At 41.9% G+C, this 15,876-nt stretch overlaps 1 protein-coding gene and 1 non-coding gene across 3 annotated transcripts; both read right to left on the bottom strand.

Annotated features, from left to right (window-relative positions):
- Window positions 1-419: 419 nt before the first annotated feature.
- PPP1R7 (protein phosphatase 1 regulatory subunit 7) lies at window positions 420-15,337 on the bottom strand. 2 transcript variants are annotated; one of them, XM_075268942.1, is made up of 10 exons: window positions 15,220-15,337; window positions 13,321-13,419; window positions 9,676-9,731; window positions 9,136-9,201; window positions 8,710-8,840; window positions 6,806-6,968; window positions 4,887-5,003; window positions 2,554-2,658; window positions 1,802-1,888; window positions 420-917 (listed from the first exon to the last, which is right to left on the bottom strand). In XM_075268942.1, exons 1-10 carry the CDS (start codon window positions 15,254-15,256, stop codon window positions 741-743), a joined length of 1,038 nt encoding a protein of 345 aa, XP_075125043.1. In that variant the 5' UTR covers window positions 15,257-15,337; the 3' UTR covers window positions 420-740. The 2 variants fall into 2 exon arrangements, with proteins under 2 accessions (XP_075125043.1, XP_075125044.1); XM_075268943.1 differs by having other exon boundaries at window positions 9,676-9,728.
- LOC142198752 (U6 spliceosomal RNA) lies at window positions 5,282-5,388 on the bottom strand. The gene has a single exon (XR_012715394.1). It is a non-coding gene; the product is annotated as a U6 spliceosomal RNA (small nuclear RNA).
- Window positions 15,338-15,876: the final 539 nt, after the last annotated feature.

Below are 15,876 nucleotides of genomic sequence, written 5' to 3'. Positions count from 1 at the left end.
AGGTCAATACATCACAACCTACACTACTTGGCAACCAAGCTAACCCCCCACCAAAATGGATATGGCGTAGTGGCTGCCTATGCTCACTCTTGTGTGTCCCCTAATGACATACCTTTTGGAGTTTTTTGTTTGCTATATAATTATTACCCCTCCACATTCCTTGATGTGTAGATGTATGGTACAAACTTCCACCCGCAGAACACTATGACAAAGTATTGTGTGTGCTGAAAATAAAGACAGTGCCCAGAACGCAGATATAAAACCAACTCTTATAAACAAAACTATAACAAACCATTCCAAGAAGATGCGACTCGGAGGGATAATACAGGATCCATTAGTGCTATGACATGTAAGGTGATGGAATGACTACAACCGGGCCGGAAGCCCATGAAGTTACATGTAATGGCCATAAGCTGAGGTTAAAAATAAAAAAACCCAAACCTTTATTAACCAGCGGACTACTGTCCAGAAATAAATACTGTACTGTGGCAGCAGATGGGGTCATTTCATTTTGTTCATTACATGTGCCTTTTGGGAAGACAGTCCAGTGACAAGCAGTGGAGTCTATGGAATGAGCAACTAACATTCAGTTTCATATGAGAAAATCATGCAGTGCGGCAAACAAGAGTGCGATGACAATGCAATGAGATATTACACAAATAAAATTCTATCTTATGAAAGAGGTTGGAGTTGTACTGTGCTGCTACAGGAGGGAGAGCGGCATAACGCCATCGACCAACTCAGAATCTGACAAACGTTGCATCGATCTGGCGGACAGACGGCAAAGCCAGCATGATTTTGCGCCTGTACTGGTTATCTTTCTGGATGGGGTTCCTTTCCAGATACACCGTCTGCAAACCTTTGGCACCACTCAGCTCTTCCAAGTCAGCCCAGTTGTCCACTAAATTGTCATTCATCTGTGGCAAAGAACACATGCGTCAGAAGATCTCCTACATAACCAGCCAAATATCAAGAAATACACTGAAAAATATAGGTTTATCAGGTTGCAACTGTGCAATCTGTGGCTGAGGTTCCCATAAGGCTGGAGGTAGTCTGAGTATCATTTAGGTCATTCACTGTCTTTCTGTGAACCATAGACAATATCAATACTTCTCATTAGATTCAATCACAACTTTTCCAAATTCCTATCAATTTGGATGCAACCTCTTCATAGTTTACATACAGTAGCGATGGTACAGGTTTGCCCCATTCAAGTGAATGGGACAAGGCTGGATTACCCCATAAGGATGTTACTAAGTAGAGAGTGTGCAGATAGATGGACTGAGGTAAACCATGAAAAGGCAGCAGTGCTAACTCAAGCACCATTGTCTGTTTAGGATAAGGCCCCAATGTTGCAGAAAAGCAATTATTTTTCGTACTTGCAGATTTTGTTGTGTTTTTGTTTTTAAGCCAAACCCAAGTGTGGCTACAAAGGGAATGGGAAATATAAAGGAAAGGCAGAAAAATCTGCCTAAAAAAGCTTTTCTACGAGGCAGAGCCTTAGCCTCAAAAAACTAATCCATGAGCTGTGAAGAGTTAAACGTAGTGATAGAACATCAATATCCTGATCCTTGAAAATCCCTTTAATGTCAATTTACAACCCATGATTAACTATTCCAGGGACTCACAGCCTAAAAACCCTGTATAAAAAGAATATGCTGTCAGGCAATGCATAGCACTTACCCTGTGCTTCTAAGTAAGTAGTAACGCATTAAGAAATTAACCTAAAGACGAGCTGTCTATACAAGTATACTAAAGGAGAAATGGTTAGGGAATGGGGACTAAGCAATAGACTCCTTACCCAGAATTCCTGGAGCTCTGTCAGATGTCTGATATTCTGAATCCTCTTTATTCTATTAGATGCAACATCCAAAGTTGTGAGTTTAGTCTGAAATGCAGAAAGAGAAAAATGATGCCACATACCGTGTAAGCCTTCTGTATGTGAGCAGGCATTATGAGGTTAAACTAGACATACACAACAGCACTCAGTCTACAGGATCAATGGTTCCTGGATATTAAAGAAAGGTTCACACTCGAATGAAAAGGGAAAATATAGGTGTGCATATCCAAGATAACGTGTATGTAGAATCAGTAACCATACCAAGAGCGGGGAAAGAAAAGTTATCAATCACATATGCATCTAACTTAAGAGAGTTTTCTTTACAATGATCACCTAATCAGAGGATTGATCATCAGTATACTATGGTCGGAGTCTGATACCAAGTCCCTATACTGATCAATTAATCTGGCCACACGTTGCAAGTAGTAAGCATAGAGTCCACTCTATATCTGTGACGCCAGGGTACTGCAGATCAGTGCCCATTACGTTACTAGGATCATAGCTGTGTCTATACCCCATGGATTGGATACTGATGTCCTATACATACCTAAGGGTTGACCATTCCATATACTCTATTAGAATATTCTGGGTTTGACAGAGGAGGGAGAGGCCGCTTTCTATACTTAGTTTCCTCATTTCTCTTATATTGTCTGCGTTTTATCCATGTAATTATATTTAGTTTTTGATGTAACCACCCTCTTTTAGAAGCTTACATTGTTCTCCAGACCCTCCAGGACTTGGATGCCATTGTCGCTTAGGTACAACTCACGCAGGTTCACAAGACTTTGGAGACCTTCAATCTTCAAGAGGCGATTACTCTGGAGAGAAAAGAGTTTACAATGTTAGCGCATCCTATTGGGACATCTATTGAACAGCAGAGTCACACAGACTACATGATCAAAGCAATGTAATTGATTGTATGATTGGACCATACACTTTACAACCACAACAAATAGAGTTCAAGTTCCATTTTGTAACTTCTTAAAGGAAACTTGTCAGGTTACATTGGCCACAGCATGTGTTGCGTCAAGTAATGCCATTTTCAATGGTGTCCCTAAATAAGCTTTCCATCACTGAAAAGTCAAGTCCTAAGCCTTTAAGGCCTTAGATTAGCGCATGCAAGCTTATTTTTCAGCAACTGAAAGCTTTCTGAGAAACACCATAGGATACTGGGACCAGGTAAGGGTGGAAAAACCACCTGACAGGTTCCCTGTAATCCACCCTCTGGCACAGCGTTGCAGCTGGCATCTTCCAATCCGAGCACTTTGGACTGGAATTAAGTTCTTATCTTACAGTATATAAGTGTGATAATACTGGATGTCCACTAGATGGCTCACCGCAACATCACACATTTCCAAAGACTGCTGCTAAACAAATGCCCTGCAGAGAAATAGACTCCTTAGTGAGTAATGGTTATACTTAACTCTCTATATACATATGTATATCATGTCAAACCTATCCTTAGGATAGGTCACGAATTGAGGATCGGCGGGGTATGAAACACAGATCCTTCAAATCAGCAGTTTGATAAGACCCCAGAATTCAAAAAGAGAGGTGCGGCCTCTTCACACAAGAACAAACAGAGCACCTTACATTTTACAGGAGCTTGGCTTGGTATCACACCTTCACTTGAATGGAATTAAAGGGCTTTATCATTGGGAAAAGTCATTTTTAACTAATCACATCCTTGCATAGGCTTTAGAAAGGATATTCCACACCTACCTTTAGTATGTAGATTGCCTCAGTGGTTTTTGAATGAGCCTGTTTTTATTCATATGCTAAGTAGCCTCTCGGTGCACCCCCGGAAGTCTCATCGTGCACCTTCTGTCTATTCTTTCCTATGTACCCTGTGCTGCTAATGACTTCCTACTTCCTGTTTGCACACACAGATAGGAGAGACAAGTGCTGCTGGGAACTTCCTGTGCTGGCTGGAAGCTAATTAGCATATGAATAAAAACTGACTTATTCAGAAACCACTGAGGCAATCTACATACATAAGGTAGGTGTGGAATAGCCTTTCTAAAGGCTATGCAAGGATGTGCTTAGTTAAAAATGACTTTTCCCAATGACAGAGCCCCTTTAACAGGCCATGTGACCAATGAATGCGACAACACATGGCAATGCTGCTTTAAACAGCTGTTGGACCCCTGATCTTCAATTGATGACTTATCCTAAAAGATAGGTCATTAACTGACAATCCCAGAAAACCCCTTTAACTTCTTCTACAGTTCTGAACGAGTACTGCTCAGACCGCGATCAAATTGCATTACAGTTTGTTCTAAGGGGGTGTTCACAGTGCCACTGCTGTCCGCCCCAGGGTGTCCACTGTAAACCCCCGGGGAAACCAGACAGCTTGCAAGCGGTCGGCTTTAAAACCCATTCATTTGAATGGGTTTGAAAGCAGACCGCTTGTAAGCCGTCTGCTTTCCGATTTCCCCGGGGAGATTTAACCATACACCAGAGTGAATTCCACACACCCTTTGAGATTTAGATGTTGATCTAGGTGGACCGCACTGCATGAGGAGATTGATTCCTTGATGTTTATTTGTTGTTTCCCCCATCATATCTACTGGACGGGTCACATAGTATGTGGCTGATGTTTTTGAGGGACAAAAGTTTTTAAAGATCCCAATAAAAGTTCAATTTTAATTGTTTGTTTTGGGGGACACCTCCCTTTCCTTACTAGTGTTGAAATTCAGATGTTCTTTTCACCAGTGTTATGTTTCTACGTCTTGTAAAACTAACCTGAAATAATATGTAAATAAAAATAAGGAAAGAAGGTATACAGTGAGGGATAAAATGTCACTGGTTTAAGGCTGAAATGTGTTAGATTGCTGAAGGGTTAAAGTGTACATAAAGGCAGCGGAGTTATATGGCAGCTATATGTATGTGAGCCATAAATCCTAAATCTGAAATAAAAATAAAAAAAATTATAAAAATTTAGGGAGGGTTTTTGCAGTGTTAGAGGGTTAAGCAAGCGTGTAGTGATGTGTAGAGCAGGGAGACATATGGCAGAAGCCCGCACTGTAATCCCTGGAGAGGTTACCTGCACACTCAGCACTGTCAGGTTAGTTAGCGTGTCCATGTTCTGCAATTTTGTGATCTTGTTCTTCCCAAGAAACAAACTGTCCAGATCTCTTAACGTATCCAGATTCTCTATCTCCTGCAAAGACAAAGTGTGGTCAAACTTGTCAGATGTTCTCTTCATGCAATGTCATAATTTCATATTATATGGGACTAACTCTCACTCATTTTATTGGATCATGCACAACCACCTATTTTTATAGAACTGGGACCTGCTAGCTTTGGAGAAGCACACAAAGGTTTTGTTTGTAGTCTGTAATGGGCGTTGCAGGATGATGTCACCAACTACAGTTTCAGCCAATCATCTGCCTTAAAGGGCTACTCCCATCTCAAGGATCCTTTCTTTTTCTTTTTTTTTTAAATATGGAACGCTTCACGAATTTGCGTGTCATCCTTGCGCAGGGGCCATGCTAATCTTCTCTGTATCGTTCCAATTTTAGTATATGTGCTGCCGAAGCGAGCACTCAAAGATCCTTTCTATACTGGTAACTTATGTAAATTCAAGAGGTTTTTTTTTGTTTTTTTTAAATAAATTGCTTTAGCAATGCTACTTTGTTTGCCTGTGTGAAATTATTCCTCCCCATTGTTTTCACATCCTTGTCATGATTCGGAAATCTGGCCTGTTCTATCTCCTTATCTAGGATTATAGGGTGGATGATATGACTCACTACTCTCTGAACAGGAGCGGGGCTGAGTTCTCTGTATTTCTTTCAGAGCTGTTCTCTCCAGCTATTATCAGTTCAGCTAATTTCAGTTTCTTATAAAGGCTCAGACACTGTAAAGTATCTCTTTACAAAGACAAAGATAACACTGACTTTACTGCAAGTTGGTTGTCAGCATGGAGCATGGAAGGGTTCCCTACAACCCTGTGTCGTGTAATATACAATTACTGTGCATATTATTTGATTTTTTTATTATTATGCTTACTTATATAGCGCCATCATATTCCGCAGTGCTTTACAGATATTGTCAGTCACTGTCCCATATAGGGCTCACAATCTACATTCCCTATCAGTATGTCTTTGGTGTGTGGGAGGAAACCGGAGTACCCGGAGGAAACCCACGCAAACACGGGGAGAACATACAAACTCCTTGCAGATGTTGCCCTTAGCAGGATTTGAACCTAGGACTCCAGCGCTGCAAGGCTGCAGTGCTAACCACTGAGCCACCGTGCTAACCCATAGATTTGTAGTAATTAGAGATGAGCGAGTACTGTTCAGATCAGCCGATCCGAACAGCACGCTCGCATAGAAATGATTGGATGTAGCCGGCACGCGGGGGGTTAAGCGCGCCGGCTACGTCCAAGCGGAAGTACCAGATGCATCCATTCATTTCTATGGAGCGTGCTGTTCGGATCAGCTGATCCGAACAGTACTCGCTCATCTCTAGTAGTAATCATAAAAAATAATCTTTCATGGTAAAGGCAATGTTTAGATCTACTGAGGTACTACATAGTGTCTTGTGAAACAGTCAAAGCTGCCCACCAGCTTGTTGAAGAACACAGGAAGCGAGAAGAAATGAAAGCAGGCAATACTGCCAAGACAGGAAGATGGGTAAACCCCTTTAACAACTGGCTGAAGCTATAGTCGGAGATGTCATCCTACACCACGGTAACAAGGACCGTCAAGGAGAACCAGAGCTGCCACTAAAAAGGGGGAGAAAGGACTGTTAAGCATATCTGCTTTTTTGTGTTATCCCTATCCTTGCCACTAGGAAATGTTATCCTCGCTTCATAACGCCTTTAACAATAGGTCACAAAATATTTAGCTATTTGGCTCCCTGATAACTGTAACAACCTATATAAGAAATTCAACATATTACCTAGGGTGACTGCTGTGATGTTAAGAGTATAGCATTTTTAGGTTCACATTTAGCACTTACGCGAATACGATTTGAGCCCAGTTCCAACAAACGGAGCTGCGTTAGAGAGCTGAGGTTTTCAACGCGGCTAATCTTGTTGTTTACCAGGTAAAGACGCTTAAGTTGAGTTAAGGAGTCTAAACCCTCAATGCGCTTCAGAAGGTTGAATGACAGATCCAGGATTCTGCAAACACAGGATTTACCAAATTGTGACTCTGAGATGGGCAATATCTGGACAACAAAGTAATCCTAGTAAAAGTTTAAGATGCAACAAAACGCAGATGGTCTGTAAAAATACCAAGGGGTGGCTGAACCTTGTGTGAGGTCAAGATGACAGATGGCTTGCTAATGGATTTGTTTCACCTTCCTCTAGATGAACATATAAAACACTTTTGGTTTTACTACTAAAGGTGCTCATATACATTACATTAAAGTGGTGGAAAATGCAAGATAACTACCTAAATGAACATTCATTGAGTAATATTTAACTACGAAAGAGTGTTTAAAGTAGTCATGTGTTCGTCAAGTCACGAGTTTGTCATTTTTTGTTTATTAAAGTTTCTATATAAAATTGAATAGTGAATGAGAATAAAACAGTATATAAGAATAAAAACCCAAAATGAAAAAAAAACAAAATACAGTAAACCCATAACCCCCCTCCTTCCCCTGTGTCACTACCTGCCAGGCGAAGCTAAAGCATTGTACCAAAATAATGGGTTGTCGGCCATGTCAAAGCTCCAAACCACGCCATGCTGTATAGTTAAAGCAATCAAACAAGGACTTCCTAATATACAGGGGTCTGGTTTATGAACAGGCCCCAGGATTGAAAGAATCGGCCTGTCAATGTGTCTATTTTTAAGGTAGTAGTCAACCAGCGCGTACCAAAGAGATGTTCTATTTTCCCCAAGTATTAGAATAAAAGGGAATGGAGTTTGGTTTGCCCATTGTTGAAGGATACTTCTTTGTGTGGGTCTAGCCCATAGATTAATGGTATACCTATCTGAAATCTAGTAACAGCTCCCATATGTTTATGGTAGCATATTGCCCATTTAGGAGTCAAATTGACACAAATGTTAAAATTATGAGAAAGATAGTCTCAAATGGAGGTACTTAGAACTTGTGTTCGGGCAACTCCAAAAATGATGCTAAATATCAGAATTTTGTTACTGACATTTGGCACATCAATATATAATTTGGGGTGACATTTGTGATTGCATTAATAGGGCGATATATACACTAAGAAAAATTAACAGGGCCATGTCTTGGTATTTGCTAACCAAAATATATTCATTTCATTGAATCATGGCACCTAGCAAGTCCTTAGTTGTAAAAGATGCTCGTTGAGACATCCTCTTAGCAGTCCCTGTCGACATGGTGGACCAGTCAATACAAGTCTGAATGGTCCTTTATATAGTTTTTTTTTTTTTTTTTTTAAAGAAGATTCAGCTTATGAGGTTTAAATCTCTCACAGGCAGAAACACAGGACAGAATTCTACCTTGAGGATCAAGGATATCTAATAAAGTACAACCCTGCTGCTTTAATAGACTATAAAACTGTAGCAGCTTGCCTTCTAAAAAGGAAGGATCATCTGTGAAAAGGGAGTAAGCTTATCAAGTGCTATGTTTGGATTACCAGCCATATCAATGGGTTCTCTCTAACTACAGGTGGGATTACTGCCAATGTGGACATCCGGTCTAATAGAATAAAAGTCCAATTATTAGGAAGTCCAATACCGCTCCAAATTTTTCCAGTAAACTCATAATATTCAGATACGCTAATTTGGGTTCAGACTCCTGATCCGTAAAGACCTGTGAGTGATTTAGTGTCCCAAATTTTAAGTCTGATATGATAAACCCAAGGATTACCAATAAGGGGAAGATAGGAACGTCTAGCAAGATGAGCTAGCCTGTCTGAAAAGACTTACTGGAGTTGACTCAGGTTCTCCAGGTTCTGGATCATACGAATCTGATTGTCATATAGGTCCAGTTCATTCAATGTCACCAACTGCTCCAAGTTCTCAATCACCTTTATTAGGTTTTGACGCAGGCACAGGGTCTACAGGGGTAGATTCAACCAGAGAGGGAAAGTTAGAGGAGTGGCAGTGATGGACAGACGTGACAGACACACAGGAAGACAATTCAAAGGAATAACCAGGGGAAAAAGACATCAAACAAGTAACAAGTTACACATCCAGTAGAAATAGCATGATAACACAAAACAAGTATGATACACTATGACTAACATCAGTGACAAAAATATGAAGTATTTAATGTACAAGATACCAACGAACAATCACAAACATGCTCAAGACCACAAGAAATGCCTGCAAATGTAATACAGTGCAGCCTACCTGAACTTTCTTGAGGACGTCGAATCCCTGAATGGCTCCTATTCGCATGTGGTTTAAGTCCACTTCCTATGGTAAATGTACAGCAGTATTACACCAGGCCTCTCATTGTGGATGAGTAAAGCATGACACAGAATGGAGAATACAACGGCCCACCATTTACTAATAGACATGCCATCTAGAAATGTGCTAGTGAACATACAACAGTAAAAGCATCATACATGTGCAGCAATGCCCTGGAGTGAACATGGCTCAGCTTTAATACCACAAATTCATGTGGACAGGTATGGTGGGTTAATTTGGGTAGAAGAAGGTATGGTGGGAAGAAATCAGTCATATTTTTCTATTACTGGACCTTGTTGAAAAAAATCTGTAAGCGAACTGCAAATTTATAGTGCTAAGACATCACATTATTGTCAAATCTGCCCCAAATTGTACATAGAAAATCTGAATTCTCATGCAGCCTTATGGGAGAACCCTCCAAACATAATGTAATTAATCTCCAAATAATTTAGGCAAATCACAGAGAAAATATTTCATTACCTCAGCTTCAGGATCCAGGATAATGGTCTCCAAATTCACTGGTGTCTCGGAGTCTTCTAGGGAAAAAAAATGGAGAGTGGCTACATATTATACTGCATATAAGATTTAATGTATCAACATCACGAAAGGGGTTTTGATATAATTGTACTGTCACTGGAGGGCAGAATACTGGGAGCAATGACAAAAAAAACCTCCAAAAACGAAGAAGTTGAAAGCTCAGTCAATCCCATAAAAGTCAAAGTAGTGCTGGTCATGCAGTGGCATTAGTGCGCCACTTACGCAGAATATTCACGTTGGCTGGTAGGTGTCCCAGAAGCTGTCCCTACTATCCCTAATAGTAAGAGACCTTTAAGGCCTCAAGTTGTGGAAAACAAGAATTACTGAATCCCACTACAGCACTCATAGGAGGTCCTTGGCACACGGGTACTGTCCTGTCCAGGGGAGGGGGGATAAAAGCAGCATTTTTTGTTGCAGACTTTGCTGCAGCATTTAGAGTCAAAGCCAGAATTGGATTAAGGAGAAGTATTTTGCTTCCTATATATTTCACATTCCTTTTGTAGCCACTCATGTCTTTGGAGAAAAAAGAAAACAAAAAAAAAAGAAACACAGCAAAATCTGCAAAAAAAAAAAAGAGAAAAAAAGCTGCTTTTCTGCAATGTGGGGCCTCAGCCTTAAAATGATTCTTTATCAAACATAAAATTACACCCAAAACTCTGCCATAACGCTGTTTTGCCCATAATAACCAATACCAATACACATGACTATTATTCCCTCCTCCTATTATATTGCTCTCCACTGCTACTAAAGCGGTCATCTGGGGAATAACAATGGTTTCCCTGGACTGGATAAGCTTCAGTACTAATAAATGAGCTTGCCCTTGTAGCTCCGAGGTTTACCCTTGCAGAGCACAGAAGTGTGCCGGAAATCTGCGAGTGCTGCCTCAGCTCTGTCTGACATCACTGACCACTCTCGACTCCAGCCTCAAGTCCATTGAGTAGAGTGGAGTCAGACGTGACCAAGAATCGCAGCACTTCCATCCTCCCCAGTCACCCTCCACAAAGGAGATCTTTGGGGCTCTAGGAGACCTCTATATATTAGTAATAAAGCTTCCAGTGCCGGCAATGTTTTGGTAAGCTTTATTATTCTTTGGATAACCTCTTCAAGTTAAAACAGTAGGCAACCATTCTAAGCTGACCACCAATGACAACAGTAGAGGACAGGAGATCAGTGGTCACCAAGGAGGTGGAGGCTGAGAATAGATACGGACTGCTCCAAAATAAAATAATTAATAATATTATACAACATTATTAACATTGTATCATTAATTAGATATATAGCTTGTTAGACTTACTTTCATAGGGATCAGATGAGCTTTACATGGCTGTCTACCTTTTTATGAAATTTGGCTGTGGAAAAGTAGAAGAGGCAGAGGTTTGGGCTACCAACTCTATAGCCCTGGTTGTCACCCCAGACATACACAGACCATTGTTAAAGGAACAGTTTAGACATATCCCATATCTCACAAGGCAATAAGCAAAGAGCTCATCAAATAATGAGATAAAAGAAGAATTCACTGCACATGAATCTCTCTTTTTCTGTTTACTCCTATGTGTTGCAAACAAAGTGCTTCCACCCTTCAATGTAAACCCTGTCCACACCAGGAGTAGCGATATGGACAAGAGGACAACATTACAGGGGGAGAAATAACCTGCCAGGACGGCTCCAGACTGTATTCAGTGCAGGAGAGCCAAACAATGGCTTTTAGTTTACTTCCCCTTTAAGTGAGCCGAGTTCGGGCTGTGCTTCCACTTAGTGACACGTATTATCCATGGCTGCAGGACGGCACCACTGCTTTATATACGGTGCGTCCAGGGACTGTAAGAGCCTGACAGAATGAACAGTATTGCTGAAACACTGGTGGACATTCATAGAAATTACCATAATGGACAAACAGTGACGTCAGATTTGGTAACTAGTTTCTGCCCTGTGCTAGCAGCTGACAGCTAGAATGTGAGCGACTGTCATGGGCAGACCCTATGTTGTGCTTTCCACCTGTCTGATGAATGCCCGCTGTGTTTGCCTCTAGGTATACCTGCTTTGTGTAATATCCGCACTGAATTCTTAGTGCTGATGTGCACAATACGTCTCTTCATTTACCTCACACTGGGCGCTGCCAACTAATGTGATTTGTCACAACCAATCTGGAGCCCTACAATGATGCCACTAGCTGGCAGCACAAACATTCTTCCAGAATCATTAATATTTCATACAGAGATTTACAACTCCGTAATGCAGAATGGGATGTATAATCTCCACTTCTGAGATGGCAGATTCCCCAGCGAGAAGCAGATCAGAGTGCTGCGGGAGCTCAGAGCCTACATGATCATCCATACATGTTCTCTTTTCCCCTATAGAGCCACATTACAAGTGCTAATGAAAATTAATGGGCATATGCAGACTTCCCTGAATACCAGCAGGACATAAAAATAGCTCTAACTCATAAAGCCTTCCACCCCCCACCCCCGACACACCCACTTTATTTAGGCAAAACACCCCATGCCCTGTACAATAAGGACAACTCTGAAAATGTAACGCATTTCTATGGTTTCTAAAAGCCTCTTTAAAAGGGGGGGCGGGGCAAGTGAGTATATCAATAGGATATCTTTATGCTGGATGGGTGTCAGACTTCTGGAACCATCATCAATCATTGGAAGAATGGGACACAGTAGTAGTGTAAGTGCTGCAGTGGTGTAAGTGCTGCAGCAGCCCCTGACCAGCCACATCATTCAAGTTTCAGATACGGTTACATATACAGTCAGATGGCCAGGAGCTTGGAGGGAAAAAAAAAAAAAAAGGAAAGAGGGGACACAGCACTAAATCACCACCCTTTATATGGGGTCCTAGAGATCATACCCCCTCTAGTCATAAAGTGATATATAGAGATGAGCATAGAGATATGCCATCTTTGTATGAGGTAAGAATACCCCTTTAATGGGGCCATACAGGATTAAATCAAATGACTGCTTTCTTCCCAAAATCACTCAACTCCTGTCTAACTAATGTGTGATATTGCAGACCAGTCCCATTCACTTCAATGGAAGGGCTGCAAAATCACACACAACCTATGGACAAGGGTTTTGATGTATCTGGAAGTAAGGAGCTATTTTTTTTTTCTAATCTTGAAGAACCCCTTTAAGATTACACATCCAAAGCTATATATATATATATATATATATATATATATATATAGACACACACACACACAGGGAGGGGTTCTCTATATTCAGTGGCAGATTTGCTGTCTCTCTGCTGGAACACTTCATTCACGTATTCTCATATGACGTAGCTTTGTATAAATGTGAAGAACACTGGTATCAACACGACAGGGGGACTGGTGCACCAGTATCAACACGACAGGGGGACTGGTGCACCAGTATCAACACGACAGGGGGACTGGTGCACCAGTATCAACACGACAGGGGGACTGGTGCACCAGTATCAACACGACAGGGGGACTGGTGCACCAGTATCAACACGACAGGGGGACTGGTGCACCAGTATCAACACGACAGGGGGACTGGTGCACCAGTATCAACACGACAGGGGGACTGGTGAACCAGTATCAACATGACAGAGGACTGGTACCTGTAGGCTGGTCACCATTTTGCACTTCACCATCTGGAACGTCCCGCTTCTCCTTAACGTCATCATCAGTAGACTCCTCAGACTCTGCCCGTTTATCAACTGATAAGTAAAAGTGCACTTGTTAACATCACACAGCAGCAATGCCAGGTTGGCATCAACATCCCGTGTAATAGGGCAGCAGAGAGAGTGCAGATCAGATAGGAGACAGTGACAGAAAAACTATCAAGTAAAAGACTGTGATGTCTAAGCAAGCAGATCATCTGCGATCCAAATGGTCTGTGCGGACCTTCACCCATCAGTGTGAAAGTGACTTAAATATAAATGGGATCAAGGAGACAACTCCACTATAGGGCGCAGAAATTGTTTATTTAGCCAAGAGGAGAACAGAAGGGAATTGAGTATATGAAATGTCAAAGTCAGGAGAAGGGAGTAGTGTATAGGCTGCCTTTATAGTTTCCATCCCTCTTGAAGTCACGCTTTAAGTGACTCAAAAAACTGTAAAAAAAAATGGAAACAAAAAATGCATCTATTCCTTGTGGCCTCAGCTTTACCCCGCACCCACTGAAACTCCTTTGTACATCAACTCTACTCTGACCAATTGTAGGAGAGTCTCCCCTCTATATAGTCAATATGCCCTACAGGTACATTTACATATAGAGCTTGTGACATAGTTTAGCTAGCTTTACTAGTGACCTCAGCGGTCACACTGAGTGACACCACCAGTCCATCTCCAGTGACCGCTAAGGCCACAGATTGGTTTCAGCAGTCACGTTTGGCACAGCACTGTATGGACACTGGCGGCAGACAATATAGCATCTGGGACAGGTATGGTTTGTCTAGTTTTTTTATGTTACACCTCACAACCCCTTTAAAGCATATAGATAAAGGAGATAAGGAATGGATAACCCTTATAACAAAGTCACTTCAGAATAAAGAATAAGCTGAAATTTCTTTTCATACCAATAGATCAGAGAAGAGTCCTAGATGTCAGTGTCAGAGCAGTCTCTAATGAACTAATAGCACATTGGCAAGTACCCCGGGACTGGGCGACAAACTGACACCACCTCCGATGACATGAGACAAAGTGGCGGCCGGATAAGCAAATCTGTGTGGGGTCTGGGTGTCAAACCCCCACAGATCAGATACTGATATATGAAGGTCATATGGATTATATGTTATATATACACATTTGGGGACAGGAAACCCCTTTAAATGGGGTTGAACCACAAACTAAACAAATCCACAGGATAGGGGTTAAGAGTCTGCTTAGACTCTCGACAATCACAGGAATGTGGTCAGAAAGCCTCTTAAATGGTAAGGGGCTTATAGATCCTCCTCAATCAAAGGATCAGACATGTTGATATCCAACAGGTGTGATCCTTCTCACATCCACTGGCAGAGGATGGTTGGAGAGCCCCAACATCAAATGTGTATGGTCAGATTTAGAGAAATGGAGGGTCCAAGTTGTGCGGCTGCCACTTGTGTGCCACCTCCGCCACTAGAAGGTAGGGGTGCATGCAGTGCCATACATAGATCACCCACCGCTGCCAAATCATAGCTATAGGACTAAGGACCCTAAAGCAGCAGCAGCAGCAGCAGCGAGGTGTAGGAGAGTCTCCTGGAATAACAGGGAGCTGTCACCACGGTCAGTCCTCCCACTACAGCCTGATAACAGAGGACAATAGGTGACTAGCACAGCCTGCAGACATCATGCAGTGTCATACTATACCGGCCACAGCTTGTCACCCCGTACTGGCACTTGTATTCCCGCAGCAGGTTAACCCTTACAACGTGCACACACTCCCATATAAAACCAAGCCCGTATGAAAGCCGCTCCGTGTCCTTCCTGGAGCCGCGCACATCATCCGCCCCACAGGACCAGCTCCCCACCAGCCCTACCTTCCATGTCTTGCACCTCTCCCCCGCCACTCGCCATTGTACGCTTGTTCCTCTAGTTCCCGGAAGCGTACATCTCCACCAATCAGCTGCGACACCACACGTGACTCGTGACAGACAACTTCAAGGGCGCATGCGCCACTTCCCAGGCGCCTTCTGGGAATAGTAGTCTAGGAGTGGAATCATTGCTGACATTGTTTTTTTTCTAGGTGCACCAAGACAGGTTTACCACTGCTGTAATCTATAGTAGAGATCCAAAAAGTCCCATGTTAGTTATTCTTCACCAAGCCAAAAAGAAATTGTGACTGGTTGAAAATTTTTAAAAAAATAAATGGTGGGAGAGCCCTCGAAGGGGTGAGTTGCGAATAGCATTTTGCTCTAAAAGTGGGAGTGGCTTTTTCAAGAGGCAATGCCTTTAGAAAATAAATAAAATATAATAAGACCCTAAATAATAATAATAATAATGGATCACAGATTGTTTCCGGTTAAAGGGGCTCTATCAGCAAAATTATACCGTATGAGCCCCACATATGCCTGAATAGACTTTAAAAAGGCTACTCAGGCACCGCTAATCTTATTTTAAAAGCCCCCCGTATTTAAATAATAATTAATAAATAAAACGATTATTACAATCATACACCCGTGATTGGTGGGCGGTTC

This window comes from Leptodactylus fuscus, chromosome 3 (genome assembly GCF_031893055.1).
Source record: "Leptodactylus fuscus isolate aLepFus1 chromosome 3, aLepFus1.hap2, whole genome shotgun sequence".
In the NCBI taxonomy this organism is placed as follows: Eukaryota; Metazoa; Chordata; class Amphibia; order Anura; family Leptodactylidae; genus Leptodactylus; species Leptodactylus fuscus.
The sequence above is the reverse complement of the archived record's forward strand: the minus strand, read 5'-3'. Positions and strand labels throughout refer to the sequence as shown.

What these genes read in the sequence shown, in the direction of transcription:
- PPP1R7 (XM_075268942.1), bottom strand. Translation starts at nt 15,256, where the DNA reads ATGGCGAGTGGCGGGGGAGAGGTGCAAGACATGGAAG. An exon ending in TGGGCTCAAATCGTATTCGC is followed by an intron (nt 5,004 to 6,805) that starts GTAAGTGCTAAA and finishes TTGTCTTTGCAG; the next exon opens with GAGATAGAGAATCTGGATAC. An exon ending in TGACAGTGCTGAGTGTGCAG is followed by an intron (nt 2,659 to 4,886) that starts GTAACCTCTCCA and finishes TTTTCTCTCCAG; the next exon opens with AGTAATCGCCTCTTGAAGAT.